General features: G+C 33.6%; 2 protein-coding genes across 3 annotated transcripts; both read left to right on the top strand.

The window, feature by feature from the left end:
- Nucleotides 1-973: 973 nt before the first annotated feature.
- LOC119835471 (amino acid transporter AVT1D-like) lies at nucleotides 974-17,728 on the top strand. Of its 2 annotated transcripts, none has more exons than XM_038360302.1 (9): nucleotides 974-1,126; nucleotides 1,270-1,367; nucleotides 4,976-5,117; nucleotides 14,129-14,297; nucleotides 14,813-15,001; nucleotides 15,481-15,719; nucleotides 16,051-16,257; nucleotides 16,409-16,604; nucleotides 16,845-17,728. In XM_038360302.1, the coding sequence occupies exons 2-9, from the start codon at nucleotides 1,284-1,286 to the stop codon at nucleotides 16,978-16,980; spliced, it is 1,362 nt and encodes a 453-aa protein (XP_038216230.1). In that variant the 5' UTR covers nucleotides 974-1,126; nucleotides 1,270-1,283; the 3' UTR covers nucleotides 16,981-17,728. The 2 variants fall into 2 exon arrangements, with proteins under 2 accessions (XP_038216230.1, XP_038216231.1); XM_038360303.1 differs by having other exon boundaries at nucleotides 993-1,126; nucleotides 1,273-1,367.
- An 828-nt stretch (nucleotides 17,729-18,556) lies between these two features.
- Nucleotides 18,557-25,686, top strand: LOC119835645 (glycine cleavage system H protein-like). Its single transcript, XM_038360596.1, has 5 exons — nucleotides 18,557-18,612; nucleotides 20,231-20,331; nucleotides 21,675-21,754; nucleotides 24,706-24,834; nucleotides 25,164-25,686. Exons 2-5 carry the CDS (start codon nucleotides 20,238-20,240, stop codon nucleotides 25,323-25,325), a joined length of 465 nt encoding a protein of 154 aa, XP_038216524.1. The 5' UTR covers nucleotides 18,557-18,612; nucleotides 20,231-20,237; the 3' UTR covers nucleotides 25,326-25,686.
- Nucleotides 25,687-25,764: the final 78 nt, after the last annotated feature.

Genomic DNA, 25,764 nt, shown 5'->3' with positions numbered 1-25,764 from the left:
CGGTTCAGTGGTTTAGGCGTGAAAGCGTAACAGACAGACAGACAGACAGAGTTACTTTCGCATTTATAATATTATATACGAAATAAAATTTAAACTTTAACTACTAGTCTAGTATTATGTTATATGTTCTTTGACTATATTAATTGTTATTCATGCTGGTTAAGGAGAGAAATTTTACCAAAAAAAAAAACATAATTTGTTTTCAAACTCGTTTTTAATACAAAGCAAAGTAATGCTTAAAATAATTTGCTAATTGCAATAATCAGGCGTTAAAAATAATTAAAACCTATCAAAGGTGGTTCTTAATTATTTTAAATGTTTAAACAGAATTTAATCATAATACATTTTAAGAAAGATTTTTAAAATTATTGGTGTATTTCGAACTATACCCGAAAGGAATTTTTATTGTTCTACTGCGAACACATTTTTAATACTTAATAGATACTTATACTTTATATAGTTTACTAGCTTTTCTCCCGCGGCTTCGCCCGCGTAGAATTCGCTTATATCGCGCGACACGGTAAGGAGTATTTTCTTCGCATCAAAAAGTATGGTTTGTTCTTTCCCACGTTCATCTCCATCTACATACCAAGTTTCATCAAAATCGGTTTGACAATATCGAACTTTCATACAACTTTCATCTCCTCTTTCAACTCTTTCTACCATTTTTTCGCGATAAAAAGTATCCTATGTTCTTTCCCAAGTTCATTTCTATCTTCATACCAAATTTTGTGAAAATCGGTTCAGTGGTTTAGGCGTGAAAGCGTAACAGACAGACAGACAGACAGAGTTACTTTCGCATTTATAATATTAGTAGGGATGTATCAAACATACACCATCTTTACATAACATTTTAAATATTACTAAAATATTGTGTAATGTGTAGATAGCCTCTGATTTAACAATATTACAGTCAATAACTCGAACTCGAACGAAAGGTGTCCACACTCCAGTCGGCTCGCTTGTACAGCTTACTGCACAGAGTAACTTGCTTGCTCGCCGCTTGCAGCCTGCCGCCTGCCGCCAGCCGAGTGCCGTGCTTCGGTGGGATTAGCGGCACAGACAGTTTTATTACGAGTTTTGTGAGGAGCGGGTGCGTTCACTCGCTAGCTAGTCCACACTTTAGGTAAGAAGCCGTTCAAATCATCTTATTAGCTTATTGACGCTACAGGAAATTGTCTATAAAACGATACATCGACCCCGACTATTATTGAACTATTTCTAGTGGATATTCGGGTGTATTTATAGCTAATTATTGTTTTTAAACAGCAGGAATAAAGAAGATGGCGAAGAAGAACGGACTGGAAATAGAAGCTGCTGTGGGGAAGTCTGAGGCCACTGAATCTACACCCCTCGTGCCTAAGGGTGTAAGTATATTGCGAGTGGAATTATTTTTTAAATTAAAATAACAAGTAGGTTTTGCACTATAATTAGCGCGGTATCAACTTTATTCTCATTGCGCTGAGTATATTAATATTTATTACTATTTTTTTCTATCCTATCTAATAACATGAATAGATTATTCTCGAATAATTCTCGTCATTAATCATAGTTGCGCTGGATTCCTCAACAACATAACGTAAGATCGTCAGTGTCCATTCTTACAAAAACCTTTTTATATCTTGATAAATTTGTCAGGTAGGCACCTCACCCATGGCTGTCGAGTTCACAAAAAAAGTTACATGTACTCCTACTATTCTTGCTATTCTTAATTTCGGGTTCCGTGGTCACTTTTTAATACATTCATCGATGAACGTTATGTTAATTATTTAAACAATTTAAATAACTTAATGTAGCAAGTAAATGGGAGGAAACATTAACAGCATATAATTAATTTTAAATATTTCGTCGTGCAATAGTTTTAGATGATTAGTCAGATACTTATTAGACAACGTATATAATAATATTGAATGTTCCTTCAATTTAAATCCCTCATTTCATACCAACTTTGAATTTATGTGATGAATTCACAACTCGATAAAATTAATCAATGATATCTTCATTCATTCGAGTTACATCGCTCAATATACTTAATTTTCTAGTGAGTAGTGAAGTTAGGCTTACAAGCTATATAATTTAAAGTAATAATAATTAAAATTAGTTTAATAATATGATATGATGGTAACGCGCGTGTCCACTCGCACGCTGGAACCAACCAAGCGAGCACGAAAGTTGAAACTCACATACAATATCGCTTACATTTTGCGGTCGAGCATGTCCTTCCTTACGTATCACAGTGTATTTTAACATAACGTCAAAGTCCATAGGACTTAGCTTGCTACACCTGGACCACGATATCATATAGAATTGTTAGTAACGTAACTACCAGAAGTGTTCAGGACTTAAGGAAAGGAAATAAATGGACCATACCGATCCTCAATATTCAGCTGTTATTCCGTAGCGACATGACAGAAGAGACAAACAAATAAACAATGTCACAGTTACGGCCTGTATACAATAGCATGTAATATCCTATAGATCATGATTATAAACGATAGTTATTCCCTCATACTCGGGTACCGTGGTACATTTCATTAACCATAGAATTCAAACATCTTATCAGATCTAGCACACCGCTATTATGACTTACACATTATTTAGGTAGTAGATACATATATTATTTGCAGTTATATATTTTCGTTTTAGTTTGTTTTTGGGGAAATGCTGTCTATATTGGAAAACGCTATACCCAATTATGACATACTTGAGTCTGACAGGATCGCCTTGTACGTTAAATGACGTATTTTATTTACTTCAATATTTACACCTCAACATACATATCAATGGAGATAAAATATTATCTACAATTAAACATTTCAATGCTTAAAGATTCACTCAAAACAAGCAAACCAAACAAGCTTATAGGGTTGGAGGTAGATCTAAGTGAGCCGGTGCTATTTACCAAAGTTGTTTAACGTATTTTACATACAAAATATAGGAACTTACACATACATATTCGAATTATAAATAAATTGCCTTATGAATCTGTCAAAATGTATTATTTGGGCACTCAGGCAGACATTTTTTAGGTAGGGAACACAGTAACTATTTAGGACTACTTTTTGTTGAAACAGGAAATACGAGTTTATGTGATTATAAGCTGTCGCTACAGACAGTTGTTTTAAAATTATAAATTTGAATTAAGTAAATGCATCCGAGACCTAATACAATTTAATGAAAAAAGTACGTTTCGTTCTATAAAATGAATTATATTTAATAAAAAATATAAATATAACAGAAACATTCCCGCAGCAAGCATTGCGCTGGTTTCCGGCGTAGGTACCTCTGACATGAATTATATCCTATCGTAATTCATTTTATGGCTTCTCCCTGGCTATAGGTCAGGAATAGATTATTATTGATGTCAATTCATTTCGGATTATTAGCACATGCATATGTTATAACGAATACGTACAACAAAACGCGAACTTTTACTACGTAATAAGACAATAAACTATAAAGTATACTACTTTGTGTAGCTAAAAATCAGCTAATTAGAAAACCTACACAAATAACATATTTTTACGTGTTTTTATCTCGTATTATTTAGCTGACTTGTTAAAATAAATTGTTGCACGTACCTGCGCGATTTGATCACTATATTTTGATAGAAGAAACATGAGAATGATTTAATGACAATAGAAATTGCAATAGAAACTTAAAGGTGTTTAAACGGATGAAAGGATGGGAGAGATATTTGCTTTTGTTGTTTTTAATTTTTTGATTAATATTTTACTTATTTCGTTATAGCTTTAGACTTTGCAGATTTGATCGTCAAACCATTAAGACAAATAGTTTAGGTTTAATTCATGGTTATAAAACATATCGCTTTAGTAGATTTGACAGTTATTTGATTTTATCTGCATTTATATAAAAAACATTCTTCTTCACATAAATCTTTCATACAAGCGTTAAACTTCCCTAAAAAACATTAATAATCATGCTAGGTTACATTCCGTCTGTAACGGCACCAAACAGTCGAATATCCTTTTTAACATATTTATATTTACGATTTGTGCTGCTTACCTATTAACATATATCCAATAAAAGATGTGATCAAATATGAGCGTAGGCAGAGAGTAATAGAAGGTTGATTTCGGTATGGTTAAGTATCTACTGATTCCTTAATGAGTTAAGAAATTACCAGAAAAATGTTTTGAAAAACTAGTACTCTTAATAAATATCCACAGACGACTGAATTTTGAGTATGTACTCACTACTTATTACGTATTCGTAAACTTCAAATGAATACTTAAATTTTTATCCCCCATAAAATAATATGGCGTTATTAACACTTAAACAAATTATTTCTAAACATTTTAAGTGTCGAGCTAATCTTCTGCTTAGATTTTATTCTCTCACAGAATTCCGCCATTGAAATATTCGAGATTTAATTATAATAATTTTATTTTGATTTGTATTGCAATGCGTTAGTGATACCGGTCTTTACGGCAATCTTATGCCTAATGTTTAATTTATTAAATTCTATTTGAATATGAATTTAGATCCGTTGCGTTATCTAAGAAAAACAAGACATTTTTTGTTAGAATAAACTCTTTGTGCATTGTAAAAAAACAAAATGAAAGAATCATTTATTATTATCGTGGATATTTTATTGGATGAATATGATGCTTATAATAATTAAATTATAAAGAGAGTTTGTTCGTAAAGGTAAATAATAAAGTGTTATCACCTTATTTGAATAACAGTATTTTAAACTGGGATATATGTTAAAATTAAATCAAATGAATACCAATGTTTTGGAAGAAACAACACCTCTCATAGCCTCCTTACACGACAGAAAGTATGCTAGGTTGTCGCTTGGCCCTTTACGTATGGGCGCTGTCATACAATTGATCAAATTGTCAATTTTTATTTCAGCACAATGAGTTTAAAATAATCGAGACATACATATTACTTAGTCGAATTGTAAGGATACAAATGAATATCTAATTTACTATCGTACAACATCCAGGGCATCGACACAGGCGATGGCGGCGGCCCAGGCAAAGGCGGCGGCCAGGGCGGGCTCTCTGTTAAGCAGACCGCGATCCTGGTGGCCGGAGAGATGGCCGGCAGCGGAGTCCTAGCGCTCCCTAGAGCTCTCGTCAAAACCGGTAAGTCATTTGTGAATGCAAAGCGATTTGTAAATGTACCTCTAATGTGATTTCTTGTAGCATCCATTACCGTGCTAATGATGTTATTGGAAAAAGTATCTAAGTAATAATAGAATGTTCTTTATAGTAATAACATGTGTAAATATTGCGTTCGTTATTGAAAATAAAACGTTGTGTGTATATAATGGAAGTGCAATATCAGACAAACGGGATAAATGAAGTCCAACTTACTAAAGTTTAATTGAAAATAATATATGGTTCGTTGCTACACAAACAATAACCTAGGACAACAAGAGACAAGAGATTTTTCAATGGTTTCTCTATTAATACGTGTGACATGATGTGTTATTCAAACTGCAGACTATTATATATAATAAAACAATGCATTTGTATTTATGACTGTTCCTATAATCAACCCTGGACCCACTGTGGTTCGTTACGCATCGTTACCTTAATATGATGGACCGTAATACCTTCTTAAATATATAACTTTCTATATGTTTGAGTTTATAATCAAACCTTTTTTTTTCCAGCGATATAATTTATATTTTATTGAGACCTCTGAAAAAATATGAAAACAAAAGTATATTCGTTAACAGATTCCCAATTAACACCATCATTAAATTAATCAATCCAAAAACATATAAAGCAAAAAAAACATTATAATTTAAATCGGTATACTGAAACGTTTCAAAGATTTTATTTGTCTACAATAATGTAATAAGTAATAAATTGATGGGAAGTCATTTGTACAACGAGTCGCTCTGTTATTGCAATGTTATTGTTCATATAACAAGTAAAATAATAGTTTTACTCAAAGCCTATTTGCTAGCTAAGTACTTTTCTTGGTGTATAATCTTCTTAGCGATTTTTCTTATCGAGTTACAAGTAAAAGGAGGGTGGGGTGCCCCTCGATTTTTGATCTGCTTTCAACATTTATATTTCTTTATTTATTGTAAATCGATAGTTTCATCATATCCCATAATATCGGCTGTTATTCCTTCCTACTTTCGATGTTGTACGATGATGGCGAGGACCGGACGGGCTGAATTCAATACTAAGTTAATCGCGTTATGGATACTTCCTAATCTGAACTGAAAAGAAGTCTTACCTGGCTACACATTTAAAAACCGATCTATATCTATTGAATTAAATGAGAATTCGTATCAAAAACTTCCATATTTAATCGTTATTAAATTAGACATAAGACGCATGAGTGTAAGATAAGAGTGCATGAATTATAATAAACAATAACCCAATTGTTACATCGAAATATTGCCAGCTATATCACTACATTTCTGCGGCTTCATTCCCGGAGGTCGACAACCCTTCATGTCTCGTGCTTGAAATGTAAAGAAAGTAACCAACGCATTTACGTATACCGCTCCTTTCATACACATATATTTATAATACATTACATTTATATTTAGTTAGTTTAATTATTATTTTAATGGAACCGATAGATTGTCCGTTTTGCACTTTAATGTGGTCTCCTGTAGTACTTGTAATTGTTCTAAACGACTCCAATTTATAAGCTACGTCATTTAGTGTATTTTTCGTAATTAATCCAAAATGCAGCAATTTTATATAGGGATACGTATATTTGTTAATAATTACTTACGAATGCTTGGCGTTTTCAAATACGTTAATATGCGTCTGCAATTGCTGTAAGTTTACAACAGACTTACAGCCCCTATCATAATGCTAAAAAGCGCATAATCCTCATTGCATTTTGAGTATTGAGCGCATTTTTGTAACAATTTATGTGTATTTATAAACCTGCGCAGCGAATTTTGACGAATATATTTCTAGACAGCGAATGTTACTTATAAATATTAATGCTCTACTTGAGTTAGCGACTGTACCGATGCGTGAGAGAGGGGCACGCGAGCGCATACCGGCTATTAGTGTAAAAACCATGTGACGAGGCCTTTTATTTACATTCATTATATCGCAAAACAGGACCATGGGAAAGTGGTGTAAACCATCGTTCATAATTGGTCTGCACAGTTACATATACATAACTATTTTAATACTGTGATACGTATTTAAATCGACTGATTGCCTAAAGCAGATTAAATATAGTATACTTTTCTTCGGGTTTTTGTTATTATCTGGATGATAATAATAAAAAAAATCTCCAAATACGTACTTTTTGCATTTATATACAGACATACTTAGTATAGCAGGCCTACTGAAAACAGGCCGCTAAAAATTTTAGAAAAACAAGCCTGAAAAGTAACTTCGGACTGATATTGATCTCTGGTCTACTGTCACCTGGTAAATTTTGGTATTCTATGTTCTATGTTTACATCTAAGATCTGTGAGCTAGAACTTAGACATAGACCGGTCATTCATAACCGACAACATAATTGAACAAATAATTACTCAAAGTTACAACGATATTAAGCAATTCCTTAACGATCTTGAGTTATCTAAGTTGTGGAATTAATTCTGACGCTTAACTAGCTGATATCATTTAACGATATTCAGAAAGTCGTTAAAAATGTGGTCACGAGAATAAACTATAACTCGTTTTCTGAAGTGCAATTGTATATTAATTCATTAATTTACTTGTCTTATTTATTTGGAAATATCCTCTGTTATGTATTTATATTTTTTACGTTACTAGCTGTTCGCCTCGGCTTCACCCGTGGTACATATATAGCCTATGTCACTCAGTGAAGATGCAGTTTTCTAATGGAGAAAGAATTTTTGAAATAGGTCCAGCAGTTTTTGATTGAAAACGTCACAAACATACAAAGAATTCCTCTTTATAATATTAGAACTACACTATTAGAATAACCTCGCTCGTATTTAGGGTTGAAATATTTGTTCGATGTTTTTCTTTATATTTTTTAATCATGTCTTGACGAAAGCAAAAAAAGCGGCTGTTTTCGTATCTGCAAGCTCTCGTCAAGTCAGTATAATGTGCTGAAAAATTGAAAGCTTGTCAGTCTAGAGTCTAGACAGTGCCTCTTGTTCTAGCCTTGAAAATATAAAACCATTTTAATAGAAATATAAACATTTTCATTTAAAGTAGCATATTAATGCCAGGAAAGATTTACATTCGAATTTAACGTCATTAATAGACATTTTTTGCGACTAACTCAGCGTTTAAAGAGCAGATATAAAACGAGTTTTGTACATAAATCTCGTAAGTTGAATGCTGTGTTTAGAAAAGTTGTATGAATTTGAATATAGATTCTCATAACAGAACTCACTATAGCTAAAACTCCCACATATTATAATGTAAAAATTCTATATTTCCTGACTTTTAAGTAGATACTTTTAAGAATTTGTTCAGGCGCTATGAACAGCTGGACACATGCATACGGTTTTGAGTGTCGTTTCAAAACTTGCACGTGCGATGCAATAACCATTTAATCGTTGAAACATTATGAGCCATTAATCATTATCAATTACAATTGTTTCCCGTTATACCTCTTCATTTCACTCAAAATAAACGGTTATCTCCTGTAACCTCTAAAACCTCTTTTCTCGAATGGGTTAATCTTATTTATTTATAGTTAATTTTCAGATATAGAACCAACTATGAAACCTTCTCCGTGTAAATATATTTCTTACAAGTCAAAGTATCTTACTTTCGTCATCATTCGCTTGTAAATGCACTTCGTACTTTCCCGCCCCTTTCTTTTCCATTAACCTTTATAATGTGTATTAACCTTCCCCTTGAATCACTCTATCTATTAAAAAAACCCCATCTAAATCTGTTGCATAATTTAAAAGATCGACGCATACACATAGACGGCGGAAAGCGACTTTGTTTTATACTTAGTGAAGGGCCGACACAATCGGTCAATGCACCCCGTCACCACTCGTTGCTCTGAAATCCACGAGTATCCTACATTTGAGACGATTTTCGATTGTATAAACCTGTTTCTCGTATTTTTCCACTGACATTATTACAATAACCGTCCCACTCAACTGTGTGTAGCTTGCTCCAGTAGACATTGTCCAAAAATAAACAAATCTATTGCAGCTCTCATACTAACATTATGTACTAATGTTTGCATTAATTTTAAATTGATTATTAATTATTCACAACAACCTGCTGTGAAATTTTTGAACCTCTGAACTATAATAGTATAGGTATAAGAAGCTTCTTTTACTAGGTACCACGCGATTAAATACAATCGAAGATATTCTGTGTAGCAACGCTTAATGCCAGTGCTCTAATTAATAAAACGGAGTTGAAATATGATTTCCCGTCCTTGTCTTCCTTGTCCTATCTAACCTGCCCGATATTTTTTTTTACCATCGCTTATCGCTTGCCCCTTTTTTATACGTTCTAATGTTCTAATGTCATCCAATGTTTTTTTGTGTTTAAATAGTATAATATTTCGAATTTTCAAATTAATTTTAAGACAATTACATGTAAGCGTCACATTCTAATAATGATTGTTTAGGGTATTTTGTGCGAATTAACCCGATAATGGTTTAATCGAGTAAACTTTTTGTAAAATGTCAAAGTATGAAATATTTCTTCGAACACATCCCGCTAGTACATGCTCGATACAAATTACGTTCCGATCGTCGTACCGTGTGTAAAAGGCGCAGAACACTCCGCTCCATTAATTATCCTATCGTAATATTGCGCAACATTATTCAATAGAAACTTTGCTGGCTTAACTAAAAAACTAACGAACAACCCACGGCCGATTTCAACATTATCAACTTTGTTTATAAATTAACATAATTCAGTTATTTTAGCTACTTTCTTGATTGACCCTATATTTGGAGTACGAGAGCGAGACACGTGGTATCTCCGACGCATGTGTGACAGAGACGGGACTAGAACCTGTCTAGCAAGTTTTGTTTTAACGAGCCACGGCCGGAGGACAATCCTCGAGTTATGTATAAAATGTAATAACTAAATAGTTATAGACAACACAAACAAATTGTTAGCTCACATATGTCCAGTGGGCAGTCTGTGCAACCGATATATGGGTACCTTACCATTCTGTCCTTAGCCTTCTAGATTTTCCCTAGGGCTTTTTCTTCAAAATACATGTAAATAATTATTTGTTATTATACTAATATTTCTACGTTGGTATAAGAGTAGGGTTAACCCTCGTGCATGGCGAGTATACTGCGGTTTCTAACATAAGGTTTCAGGCACACTCGCTACAGTTTGTATTACAATTATTATGACAGACTGGCGGTCCGCCCCGGCTTCGCTCGTGGTACATATATAACCTATAGCCATCCTCAATAAATGGGCTATCTAACACTGAAGGAATTTTTGAAATCGGACCAGTAGTTCTTGAGATTAGTGCGTTCAATCAAACAAGCAAACTCTTCAGCTTTATAAATTAAGAAGTTAAAGAGAATTAACTAAGGATTTGGTATTTATTTATCATTTAAATATGTTGATAAAAATGTCGCAATTAAAACAACATTGATCTTACTTAACTTGGTGCAATATAAAAAAAAGTTTAAAAATATTGCACCGTTTTCAGGAATTGTTTTGCTATTAGAAAGTTACATATTCATTGTTGGACATGGGATATATTTGGATCACGGTTATATATCCAGTAAGGATTTACTTAGGGGAAAATTATAATACATCTAAGCATAAACCCGTCAGTCATCACTACCTACTTAGAACAAATTAGAATTCCTATTTTAGTCAAAACTGGATTCATACTGGATCGTCGTGATAATATGTAGCGATAATAAACTACATACATATAATGTGAACCGTGTTATAGTTTATCTGTTAACTATTATTACATATTTCTGAGCCCGTGTTGTCGGGCTAATCTTTATTTGTGTGCCAGTAGAAAAACAGACAGACTCACAAAAAACATGAAGGAATATAGGTACACACGTGTTTTAGACCCCAACACAAAAAGACAAGCGGTCAAACCTCTCTGTCTGTTAAATATCACACTTCACACTTATATTATAAATGTGAAAGTGTTTTTGTTTGAATATTTGTCTGTCAATCGCGTTGAAACTACTGAACGGATTTTGAAAAAATTTGGTATATAGACAGAGTATGAGCCTTTTATTCCGATTAAATGCTCCCTTGGGATAAATTAGGAATCCTGATATCCGAGCGGAGCCGAGACGAGCGTCTAGTATTAAATAACGAGAGGCTTCGCCAAACCTGTTTTAAAAAACATAGCGCAATTAAAGCCTAGACCATGTATTGTACTGCTAGGAACCTTCCTTCTGACTCGGGTTACTTATTTGGGTGCAATTGTATGCCTTGTTCGAATGAATGCGCTCATGAAGGAAAAATCCCTTTTCAAACAATACATGCAAATATAGGTGACGGGCATAGTAATAGAGAATACGCAATTACCTCTTTTTATTTATTTATTTTTTATTTTACATTGGGGAAGTGTTTCATAGATCCTCTCGGCCCCGGGGGAAGAGACCGTGGTTTTTGTAGGATACCTATCGACTGAAACCCCACTGTGTTCCGTCCAGCCACGTGAAGAGGTCACGGGTGCTCGTTGGAATTCGTTTGCGACTACCCCATTAAACATACCACCCTATTTGATAAAGGAATTAGAACTTTAGATAGAATTTCAGAAACGTACCTGGAGCATTACACTCCTTATTGAATAATCGTGTAATAGAGATAGGCACATAAATCTTAAATAAACTACATAATTCTTCACAGTCACTGCTTCATGACTTTCATAGTATTAATCGACTCTCTTGAGGCTGCTCAGCTGTGACTATCTCACGATAACTAAGTGGCTGTGAAATGTCTTCAAGCTATCGAGTCATTCAATGATATAAAATTGGCGGACATTAATTTTGTTTCACTATGCAAATAACCAATGCTATTGGATTCTATTATTTGAAACTGCAAAGATGACGGCTGTAACTGCGACTATTGGGTTTTCATTTAAATTATTATTTTTTTGTATTACACCCATCTGCTACACAAATTACAATTGAAGTTCCCACATTATTCTTTGAAGAAATTTACTGCCTAAGTAGCTGAAGCAGAAAGAAGTTATAAATCTATATAATTATAGGATAACAAACTTTCCGTGTTAACAGCGCAAATTTCTATTTAACTGGTCTCTTATACTCATTGATAAGGCAGTTTTAGCGGGAGAATTTTTCAAAATCAATGCATGAATAAAAATACAAAATATTCAAAGCATTAGAATATAGATAGATTCACAAAAGATCACAAGCTAGACGAGATGAAACACATCGGGTCACGTGACACGATCTATTCTGAACCCAGAATCTCCATTTCAAAGTGTAGGTATTTATCTAAATCTGCCGTGAGATAGAAACGAATCTGTAGGTTATCATGACAATCTGTATTTGTATTCAAATATATTTCAGATCATAATCGAAACCAGCTCAGACTGATTCGATGATACATAACTCCAACAAGTTTTGTAGTCCTTTTGAATTTTTATCAAATAATATATCTACAAAAACTTGTCATAAAGTGACATCTGATGCGTCTAACTTTAGCTCATTATATGTTTCAATTATCTTTATCTTTTTTAAGTGTCATGTCGGATGGCAATATTTTAGTCATTTTCGGAAATGTATTTGCCCAGTGTTACCACTGATAACATAAGACTACACAAGTTGTATTACTAAAAGATAAAGACATAACAATGTCTTATTTTCCTCCGGCATCTATGGATGGTTCATACTTTTGGATAAACTAAAGATGTTATATCTGCTGATGATATGTGGTAAGATGTGTATATTCTGCAATCTGAATTTTTATTCTATTATACATACAGCATTTCTTACAAAGAGTATATATATATATAGCCTTTCCACATGTAAGTTGTGTAATTTGATTATAATATTCGTCGAAAAAATGTCACACGATTTACATCAAAAATCGAATATAACACTAAATAACGATTATGGCTTGGCCAACCAGTTAATAAAAACATGTTTATGATATCTCTGAGTATGTAAATATTTAGAATTAATAAGCGAATCTCGTCAAGTTTATTCGGAATCTTGAAGTGTTACTAACATTTGTGGCAGTAGGTGTCTCATGTAGACGAGATTTCTCTCGCATTTTGAGCACGCTCTCTAGAGTATTCCCGGCTTCAATTATGCGCCGTAATACTTATAATTATAACGACTTGTCACTCGTCACTCGCCTAACATTCATACACTGATTTCAATTACATCTGCCACGCGTGACAGCGCATATCCACCTCATATCCACCCGCTTTTGTCTCCTAAAATATAGGTCTATCTACTAGTATTGCATTACTGTAATTGATTTGTGGTTAAAAATGGTAAATGGTTAGTGGCCGATAAACAAAAATTACAAAATTCAAATGCCTATGTATATCAAGTAATAATTTAATGTTATAATTCTAATTATTTTATGTTATAATATAATTTCTTCCATTTACTTCCATTTATGTACTCTTTCGCACACTTTATATCCATCTATTCATACAATTTTATCGAACTCTGTATTATTGTATTGTATTTCAATATCCCTACGCCTGTCGTTATATGAACTGCATATTCGCTCCGGCGAGTAAGCGATAGCGTTGGATTTAATTAATACAATATCGAGATCTTACTTTACCTGTAATTGAAATATAGCGTTACATAGGGAACACCACAATGGATACTGTATTTAATTACTCTTGCAAATTTTCGTATAAAAGCCGTTTGTATTTCTGCGAAGTTAAAATACCTAAATATATATAGTTATCTTAAGTCTATTGCAATTGTTCAGTTAAATTTAAAATTATAATTTTGAGGGATACACTTTTAAATTATAAATGTGTTCATTTATTACTATTACTATATAAATGAGTTCATAATTTTAGGTTCCTTTTGTACATTTTAAGCGAATTCTTTCGATTACTTTTTATATTGGTATTATCATGTGTTTGAGGCTTACATTTTTAAATAGCATTTATTTTTTTTTCATGAATTCAATGTTTTTTGATGAACAAACGGTATTTCTGTGCATATCAATATTACATCCTAACATGATTATGTCTTGTTCGCAGGTTGGGTCGGCATCCCGATTATCATACTGATGTGTCTGATAGCAGCCTTCAGTGGCAAGCGTCTCGGCGACTGCTGGACCATGGTGGAGAGCCGCAACCCCGACATGCGGACCAGGAAACGGAACCCGTATGCCATCATCGCGAATGAGGCCTTGGGACCCATTTGGAGGTAAAATTACATGCTTGTAGGATAAGAATATATTTGTTATATATCTGACTTATTTTTTCTCAGAGTCCGAAACAACGAAAACTGAAAGGAGGGACTATTTATTTATATGATTTACCTATTTTGTGCTTCTTGAATTCAATATTTATTTTAACATTTTCAAAAAGTCTAAAATTATAAGATATCACATTAACAGAATGTTTCCGTAATAAAGAAAATTTGGTAACAAATATTCTCAAATAATTCTTATTTAGTTTTTGGGGTACAAATCTTAATGGAGTACCGTTAACATTCATTTGTTAAAAGGTAGGGGTATTCAGTGAAAAGCTTTCTGCAAAATCTAGATATGTTAGGCTTTCTGAGCTCAGAGACTAAGTCTATTTATTCACAGGCAATAAAATTTGTCACAAATACACAGAACATACAGTACACTAGGTTACGTCTATATATTAGAACTGTCGATGACTATGTCCACGTGTACCTAATGCACCCAATGAAAACAAAATTCATATTCCCAGTGTGGGCGTCTCCCTCGCGCTGGTAGTGACCCAGTTCGGCATGTCGGTGGTTTACCTGCTGTTGGCCGCGCAGATCATCGAGCAGATCTTCCTCTCGCTGATGCCTAACGTCACCATCTGCATCTGGTACCTGGTGGTAGCTGGAGCGGTTACTCCACTCCTGCTGTTCGGCACTCCTAGGGACTTCTCGTAAGTCAAATTTTGGATTTAGGAAGAAGATTTCGAAACGCAACAGGACATTTTATGTAAATAGTTAGATAATTTGTTTGGGATAAACTATGAACTGTAGATAGGAAATTATCGGCGTACTATGGGTTTCCCATTACTATACATATAACCACGCTGAGCTGCATCATTTCCCCTCAATCATTGATGAGTCTCGCATTTTCTATTTTAAATTGATTCAGTTGACAGTGATCTAATAATTAATTTATTTGCAAAAAATGGAGCTCGCTCCTACATCACGAAGAGATATATTTTTTATATTATTTTACTGTGCCCATGTGGCTATATCATACATATTATTATTTAAACATATCACCATTGTTGCTTATTTCATATTTTACAATTAAAGTTTGTTTTCGGACAAGAAGCGTGAAAAGCCAAGAACATTGAGTTAATCCGTCTACCTCATAGTTGTTTCTAAAAACTGAACACAAAACCCACAGGCTGCTCGGCTTCATCGCCTTCATATCCACGGTGGTGGCCTGCGTGCTGTACTTCATCCAGATGATGAATGACATCAAGCCGTTCGTGTTCCGCTACGGCATCCACGGTTTCACTGACTTCTTCCTCGCGTTCGGGACCATCATGTTCGCGTTCGGAGGCGCTTCCTCATTCCCCACCATCCAGAATGATATGACTGATAGATCTAAGTTCAATACTAGCTTGCAATACAGTTTTCTGGGTGAGTCCATTTTCTTTGAAAAATTTTTGATCATCATTTTCTTAGTTTTATTCCCCTTTAATATAATTTTGCAATGTGTTTCTGCATAAATGTTTTGATTACAATTTCAGTAATCAAGTAAAATAAAGCGAGCAATTTCGGTTTTTCGGACCCATAACTTATAAGCCTGCTATTTACATTTCGCTTCAGGCATCGTAAAAAATTGTTTTAACCCTAAAAATTAAGGAATTTGAAAATACAATTTGCTCTGATCTACATGAATCTGAATAGCACTTAATTGTATTGTATTATGTTATGTGTATTCTATTGTGACTCCCCACGCCCTCCGCAGCGATCCTCGCGCTCTACCTCCCAATCGCGGTGGCCGGGTACGCGGTGTACGGTGAGGCGGTAGCGCCGAACGTGGCCGCGTCTTTGTCGGCCACACCCTTGTCCCTGGTTGGCAACGTGCTGATGGCGGTGCACCTGCTGGCGGCCTTCATCATACTGGTGAATCCTGTGTGCCAGGAGATGGAGGAGCTGTACAGCGTGCCTATGGGTGAGTCATTGTACTATACTGGTAACTCCATTACACAGGAGTTTATGTGATATTCATATAGTTCTTTAATAATAAATACAAAAACCTGATCATAAAATTTCTCAAAGAATGTTTAACTTCCATTCACCATCAATATTCTCGTACCTCCCAGACTCCGTGGGCTACCGCACCCTGGTGCGCCTGTCCATCATCGCCGGAATCCTGTTCATCGGCGAGAGCATCCCGCGCTTCTACACGATCTTGGCGCTGGTGGGCGGTACCACCATCGCGCTGCTCACCTTTACCCTGCCTTCCTACTGCTACCTCAGCTTGCTCAACAAGGGCTCTGGGGAGGGCCAGCCACCCTTGTGAGTATCATTTACAAGCCACTTTGAACTGAATTACCAACTGTATCAGCTCGTCAGTCGATGTATCAAAAATTAAAACGAGACCCAATATCAGGAATAAGTGAACCTAATTAACAAAAGCCTCTGAAAATTTTGACCTTACAGGTCCTAATTATTGAGGTACAATAAACAACTCAGTGACTCAATCAAGCTACTCTATCTATTTATGTTATCTATTAATAGCAATCCTACCATTTCCAGCACCGCTTCGGGCTGGACGAAGCTGTTCTGCTGGGAGGTGATCACCGTGGGCGTGGTGGGTGGTATCTTCGCCACCTACAGCGCCCTCAGCGCCATTTTCAGCACTGCACAAGCAGTGCCTTGCTATTTGCGATAAGTCGCCCATTTTGGGGTTATTGCGGGTGGCGAAAAAAAAATAAAAAACATGATTTTTTTAATGAGCTCACAATTTTTTATTTTTACTAATCCAATAGTAAATTGAAAAATAACCAATTTTTTTTTTGAGCTCAATCTTTTACAATAAGCGGTTCGGTCTTCCTTTCTGGGAAAATTTATTTGAGCTGCGTATTGATGATATAAATATAAATTATAATGAAAAAAAAATTATAATTGAACGAGCCTTTCAGGTGGAAATCAGATTTTCAAAACTACTTTTATTTAATGCCCTACTGCATTAAATTTGGAAAACAGTGGGGACGACCCTAAACAAAGGGGCAAATAGTACACAAAAAAGCCTATTTTTTATAAAATCTCTAATTGATGTTTTTAATAATTAATTAATATATACTCTGCTGTTTAGTTGTTTGTTTTTAATTTGCTAATAGATTTTTATGTCTACGGAATCCAAGAAGCCATCGCAAAATCTTGCATTCTCTATGCGTTTACAGCATGCATTTTTATTTAAGATATCAAGATCAAATAATATTTATACGGAAAGTTAAGATTAATTAAATGTAATCTGATACTAGGTACGATAAGCTATTTTGTAATAATAGAAGTAGTTATTGTGGGGTTTTAGAGGGAATGTACTCCCTCTCTACTTTCGATCTGATAGTTTTCAAGTGTACCTAAATACATTAGTTTTTAATTTTATGTTTTCTACCTTACTTTAAATAAAATCTTTTAATATCTCCGTGTTTTACTTTAATACCCCATAGAATATTTAGTGATCAATCACGGCTAAAATAACTTCAAATGAACCTCCTGTATTAATCTCCTGTGTAATTTACGAATCACACTGACAAGAAAATAATTAAAAAAATTTGCAAGAATAAACAACATTAACAGCCCCAATTCTTATTATATTCATCATACAGTACGTCATTTATTTTTAAAAATTAGAACACCTAGTAACATACATGTAGAAGATCCAAAACAAACTTATCAATTAAGTAATTTGTATGTGTATTATTGTGTATTATGATTACTTCCGATAGATATTTGTAATACTATCTGCAGCAACAATAATAACACATTTATTTAATAATTTACATCAGGTGACCCGTCTGCTCGCTTGCCTGCTCTATGACATAAAAAATGAATTTAAATTTAAACTCATCTTTATTTAATAAAAAGAATCATGATGAATGGCACACGCAATAATTATATCATCGTTAATATTCTAATGATAAGTAACTATTCAAAAAAGTTTAAAATAATTTTAATGTGTGAGCATAGTAACAAAAAAAAAATTACAAAAAATATGTGATTCATGCTAAAACTCAACATATTTCGAACTACTCCTACGGCCAAATTGGTAACTGATGATTAAATTTAATTATAAAAAAGGCTAAATTATTTTGCTTCATTCATGTATGATACATTCGTGAAATATTATAATATTGTTGCACATATTAAGAAAAATTTATTTCAAATACCAATCGTCATTAAATCTTCGACGCGTCACCAATACTCTGTGGAACTGAACTCTCAAGAGATTACCGCGCGAGAGGTCAGCAAGCGACACTCTTTGCGGCCACGTCCTACCAGCCACACGCCTGCAACTCATGTAAGTTCATCTTATTCACTACCTAGATATATATTGCGAAATATCTTACAAATTTGTAAATTCTCTTATTGAGCTTTGGAAGAAAATATTTACTTTACAAATAGACAAACATTTTTTTTATTTTTTTATTATTTAAGTATAAAATTAAAAAGATTTCACGGTCCATTATGTACCAAGCATCGTGTTAAAGTATCGAAAATAATATTCACAAAAAATTAAGAAAAATGGTCTTCTCTATAGTTAGTCTAAGAGCTACAATTTAAAAATAGTGACACCTTTTAGCCATTGTTATAAAAATCATTACTTTTAAAATTTTCACGCAGTTTGGTGCCGGATTTGCTGGTAACCCCTTATCTCCGCGCTCATACTCTGTAATTAGTGCGAGTGTGCTTATTGTATCTAAAGTATTTTCGACTGAGGTCAACAGAACATTAATTGATTATTAAATAAATGGTGTAAAAAGTTTAAGTTTCGTTTTCTTACCTCGTGAGCAGCAGTCTATTTTGCCTTCTATGTTTTGATATTCAATCTTAAATATTTTAAATAAGAAATTTAATGTACATCAATATAAGAGCAAAAAGGAAATCAAGCAGACAAAAATGTATACCTGTATAAATAAATTATAGTATATTTAGCTTAGCTTTTTATAATATTTAACAATTGATGAAGTGATTAGAATTTACTTTTTTATATATCTTTTTTTTTCTCTTCCAAACCCTTTAAGCCGGCTAATACAAAATATGCGAGTGAAATAATAATCGCCTACCAAATGTACTGTAATAACATAGCTAGTATAACCTAAATCCACCAACTGATTTAACTAAAAGTGATAGGTCAAAGCAGTAGCATAACATTACATTGACGTCAAAATTGTATTGCAATTTACATCTTATATATGGTATATATTATATTCGATATAAACGAACTAATATAAGTATCACATTCATACATCCATTGATAGACAAATAATATGCATTATAAACATAGAATTATAACGACACAGTCGTTATTTGTGAAATTAATTATGCACTTAAATGAAATTCAGTTAAACCTTAGACTTTACCAATTGATTTAGCTTTTAAGTACAGTCCATACTGAAATTTGGACGTTAATAACTATTTCTTTTATTAACTAGATTAATGTTACGTCAATAAATATTTATGTGTGTTTATTGTTTTATTTCCTTATGCTATATTGACTTTTCACTTTATGATGTGTGTACTTATATTTATATATAAATTATAATATGTTATGGTTTTTAGAACATTACTTGAATGGGTTGATAAATTTCTAAAAGAATCAAACAGACGTAGGGAGAAAGACTCACACCATCATAAACTAAAATAAAATCAACCTCAGTCGGACGAGTAAAAGTCGGATTTACAAAGTATCATAATATAATAAGTATAGGATTTTAAACACGATATAAAATCCGTTAAATGTTTAATTTATGAGTGTAATCATTTAAGTTCCCATGATTAAATTACCATTATTTTGAATTTGGAACGTTGGATCCTTCGAGCCTTTAAACTTGGTTTGAAGAATCCAAATTATTATATATTAGCAGTATTTTCTGGACCAACAACACATAAATTAATTTTATTAACCTTTCTTTCAGTACAAAAATGGCTCTGAGCTGTGTAGTAAGGGCGGTCGCACGCGCACACCGCACCTCCCTCGTCTCATGTTGTCGTAGGGCACACACACTGCAACACAAAGGTAACTGTGTACCTAATGTTTATCATAACAAATAGGTCTAATGTCAATACTGAGCGCCTACTTGCCTTAATATATAGAAAGTTATTAATAGGGGAAACATAATTTATAGTTCGAGTTTTAAATATCGAAAAACATCTTCACTACCTCCACTTTTATTCATTTTTAAATTTATTTCTACCGATATGTGTCGTAAAGAACACAACTCAAGAGACCAGGGACGGGACTTTTAGAGCTATGCGAAATACAATAATTATATTTAATATAAAATAATTATACCTTTGTACAATTATAGAGGTACCACAGATAACACAATACTATAGAGGTACTATGATTCATCTTGATTTTGGTATCTTCAGAAAAATATAAAACGGTTTTTAACTGTATTTGAAAATAAAAGGTTATTAGTATATTTTGCAAAGAGCTTTTGCGATTGTACCAAATATAAAAAAAAAATATTCTTATTTCGTACCTATCATCAGATTCTACATCCATAATATTATACAGCCCATTATTTGAAATATAGTTATAATTACGATATTTAAAAATTTACGTTTAAATATGTTTTTATATATGTTGTGTTGTTTGAATATGTTTTTTTTATTTTCGTAAAAATGCCGTAAATATTATTATGGATTTAAAATCACAACATCATCATCTGTGGACCAAACTCGTGGTCTGCACCTGGTACAATATTAGCTAATACTTTTCAATCAATTTCATCTATATTTGTTTAATAATTATTGTCTCGCCAACACTATACCCCCTGCGGCGTCAAAGTTATACATGTTGATAAGAACAAGATAAGGTATCCATTGAACACTTCTGACGAAACTTGTATTTCACATTGGTGTAATATATTTACGTAGTTGTTATTCCTTTTCAACCGACTTCAAAACAGGAGGAGGTTGTGAATTCGACAGATTTTTTTTTGTCTGTTACCTCTTTTTACTTGGTGAAGCCATTATTACGTTCCTTTTTTATTCGAAAGCTGGTGCTTCCCATGTGTCATGTCACATTTGGTCTTGCTCTGACAATTTGAAAGCGTTTTTTTATTAAATCAATAAATAACTTAGTGTTTTAACGTATTATGTATCATCATGCTCATATGACTAAAGTGATCAACTGAAGGTATGAGCAGTAGGGAGAGCGTCAGCTTCATTGATTCTATGATATCTTAATAATACTGAAAAACTAAGAAACGTTTAAATTTGTTGACAATAATGCTAATTCTGCTACATATTGCGAATGTCTGAAAGCAAAGCGATCCATTTTAATTTAATTAGTGTTTATTCGAATTATAATAATTAGGATTATTATTAACAAAGCTTTTCGTACATTTACAGGGCGGTTATATACCAAGAAACATGAGTGGGTATCAGTGGACGGCGGCATTGGTACGGTCGGCATTTCAGACTATGCTCAAGTAAGTAAACTTCATTGATTGACCTACGCTTCATTGATGCGCTAGAAATCTCATGTAGCACAAACAAGTTCCGAAAGCGCCAGGGCCAAAATGCGTAGAAACAGTTCACATCAACTCATCACTTGTTTTTTATGAATTGTATTGAGAGGTAGTAACGAGTCACTATCAAAGGGCAAAGCTGTTCAAATTTGGGTTAAGATTGCTTGTTACAGTAATCGCCAGGACAGAGGTCAGACCCGCGATCGCTCTCACGGACCCTTATCAGTTTATTATAATAGTATACAGATTGCCTGTACTTGGGTACTGTGTTCATTATTTATTTTTATTAATTAGTCGCTTCACCTGTCGTCATTGTATAGAAAGAAGGTCATATCAACCGATGCTGTGTTGCTCAGAAAATGCTGTCTTCTTTAAATTCGCTCCAATGTTGGCACTAGGTGCACTGAAAAATAATTCGCATTAGCAAAGCATCCAGCTTGCCCTGCCTGCCTCGCATGACTTGACCCTGTATAATGATCAGTCAAGTGCGACTCAAAATCGCGTACAAATAAGATAAAAAAAAACTATTAAAAAATTGGTCACCCATCAAATTTATGACCGTGCCAACCGATGTATAACCTCGTTGTTTTAGGGCATCAGAAATATATCTTCTATGAAAATTATAACTGTTTTACTATCACGGTTCACAAAATAATGTCTTGTGACGGACGGAGGTATAGACAGAGACAGAGAGGTACGGACAGCGAAATCTTAAAAATAGCCTATGTTATTATGTAAATATGTAACTTTTTATTGGTAAAAAGGAATCAAATTTAGGTCACAAGATTCAAAGGTTTCACCCTACAACCTCACAAATTTAAAAACGGCACTATTATATTACAACCTGCGTAGTTTCCTTTCCCCTGGATTTTTTTTCCTTATTAATTATAGAACTATACCATTAGCTTTTCTGGGTTACTTCAAGAACCATACTCTTACAAGTTCTTACTAATTTCCTTATTATAAGTGGGAAAGTATGGTTGTTTGTTCCTATGCCTTTTTTCACTTCGCAACGGAGCGATGTAATGGTTTTATTAAAATTAAATAAAATAAAATAAATGGTTTTATTTAATGAAAACCTATTTGTTGTGCGCTGTAGCCAAATGATATTATAAAAAGAGTCGAATATAGAACAAAAACAAACATAGTAATGTGAAGTGAAACTTGGAATCTAAATCAGAATCCGTCTGTCTCTCAGCCTGTCTCTTCCAGAATGATTATTTAATGGTGAATTTTTCAAATCGGCTGATTGATTTTTGAGCTAAATCGTAGCAAGCAAACACACAAAAAAATCGAATGTTACCTTTTTATAATATTAGCTTAGATTAACAATAAAATACATGCAAAGAATCCACTGCATTTGATTAACCACATTAGACTTTGCTGTCGTGAAAGTTTTGATACTAAAATCAAATCAAATAAAAAATCAAATTAAATTGATAATTCTATGTAGAATATTTCTATACGTTTATCGGTGTAAAGTGCCACTCAAATTGGTGTAAAAGTTTTTGCATGAAGGACCAACAAAGTTATAAGTGGATGAAATAGATTTTAGAAAACATTTCCCGAGCACCGGTGCTCGGATCACAGCCGGCTTTAGACCGGTTTGAACTGAAAAAAATATCTATACATAGAGACTGAGCTCGTAATAAAAATCTATCATCGATAAAGCTCTAACTTCAACTTTAGGTATCGCTGCATATACAATACAATAATTATTGTGAATGACCAAAATTCGATTCATGGGACTAGCTATCAAATTATTGTATGTACAAATATTAATTAATGAAATAAATGTGGCCAAATCGAAACTAAAGGAGTCGGTAAACATTATATAATGGATTAAATTTGTTACGGTCACAGGTTCAGTTTATTTTAAAATATCTCCGAAAGAGGATTACTCGCAACCTGCACCTGACAGACGTTTGGGAATGAATTTTCGGCGTCATAAATAACTGACATGAAATATTGCCATTTCAGTTCAACGAAAAAAATAATGTATTGAATCAAATATGTACATAACAGCACAGGTAAACTATCTTTATCTCAAATGTCATCAGAATGGATTCATTAGCATAACCATGTTATCACATATCTCCCATACTGTAAATACGAGTAAAGAAAAAGATAATAATCATGGTACTTACTACGATTCAAGATTAAGCAAACAAGAAAATACCACGTCTGTTCTACTTCTTTTACATTGTAATCAATAACGATACATATTATGGCAACAAATTTGTAACATTAGACTCTTTTATCATCTCACTGTTATCATAGTAGTTGGATGACTCCAGTTTTACTCGGTGCTTATCGTTATTCATACTTGATCTTATTATCCTTAACCTCTAACGTTACATAACACGTACTTGTTTACAAATATCAATATAATGCGTGACAATAGTTATGAAGTCGTCTTGAGATTTCAAACATGTATTTGCAGAAATATCCCCATGTGTTTCTGCAGTCCTGTATATAATTGCAGCGCGTCGGAACACAGTAGGGTTTTAGTCGGTGGGAATCTGAAATTACGGGGCCGTGGGTATCTTGTGCAAGATTTCCCCACAAAAAAGGAGTCCCACAACTTTTCACTGTTCAGGGACGCTACATTTTTTTCTTTCACTAGGAATCTAGAAGGATATAAAATATCTTCAGGAAGCCAAAATTTTCGATCCAATCGCACTAAAATATATCGAAATTTTCCTATGATAATAAAAAGCTTTGAAAGTAATGCTTAGATAATTATTTTTAACAATTTTATGTTTAAACTTTAGCATACATAATGGAATTCAGACTACATTCGATCACTTTTTATTGCCTTATCACTTTCTCCAACCGAGACACGTAAACTGTGGTATTAAAATACTGTCTCGTCTCAGGTCAATTGTAGAAGAACCCATAAATTTTTCCAGGAAGCTCTAGGGGAGGTGGTGTTCGCTCAGCTGCCAGAGGTGGGTAAGGAGATCAGAGCTGGCGAGGAGTGTGGAGCCCTCGAGAGCGTAAAGGCAGCTGGGGAAGTCTACTCGCCTGTGTCTGGATTAGTATGAACTTCATATTATTACAACCAGTTTACCAGTTTAGTGGTACCTGCATTATGAGTGGAATCATAAACTAATTATCTGTGTGATATATTAATATCTCTTATTTACTTACATACTTTATTTTGGATGGGTAATATCAATGTTTTTAAATAAAATACTATTAATATGTTATTATCTTTAAATATAATAGTCATAGCATGCACCATTGAATAGGTTTTTCTTTTTTTTCCTCAAATATCAAGCACATTCTGAAATTATTTTCCTTTCACGATTCGAATCTTAATTGTTATATCTAACCTACCTATATTTAATTGAAACCTCATCACCAGGTAACGGAAAAGAACGACGAAGTAGAATCCAGTCCGGCGCTCATCAACAAATCCTGTTACAGCCAGGGTTGGCTGTTCAGGGTCAAGCTGTCCGCTCCGGAGGAGCTGCAGCAGCTGATGGACCAGACCACATACGACACTTATCTTAAGGACCTGCACTGATCGGAAGGCTGTATTGTAGTGTGACGATAGAAATTGTTCATTTCAAAGTAATTTTCGTAAGAGAAAGGTGGCCTGTTTCTTAGCGTGACTGTGAGAGTAGCGACGGTCATATGTTAAACATTTCTTGTAATTGCAACCAGTTTTATGCATGATTTAATTAATGTTTCTAAATTATCTTATAAACAGATGAGACTGTGTTTTGCCTAATTTAATTATCACAATGTTTGTTGCCGTTTTGTTAATAACAAATTCTATTCTATTGTAAGGTGTTTTCACTAATTTAGGTACATTTTTATTTAAATAACCCGCACATAATCTTGTATATGACTGTACCGTAACGTAAGTTAAAATAAAATAGATTTATTTAAATGCACCGTTTTTATTCGATCACCATAATTATATATCTGTATAAATTCACCACAGTAGCATAATAATACTG

This window comes from Zerene cesonia, chromosome Z (genome assembly GCF_012273895.1).
Source record: "Zerene cesonia ecotype Mississippi chromosome Z, Zerene_cesonia_1.1, whole genome shotgun sequence".
NCBI lineage: Eukaryota > Metazoa > Arthropoda > Insecta > Lepidoptera > Pieridae > Zerene > Zerene cesonia.
This window is presented reverse-complemented; position numbering and strand designations above follow the sequence as displayed.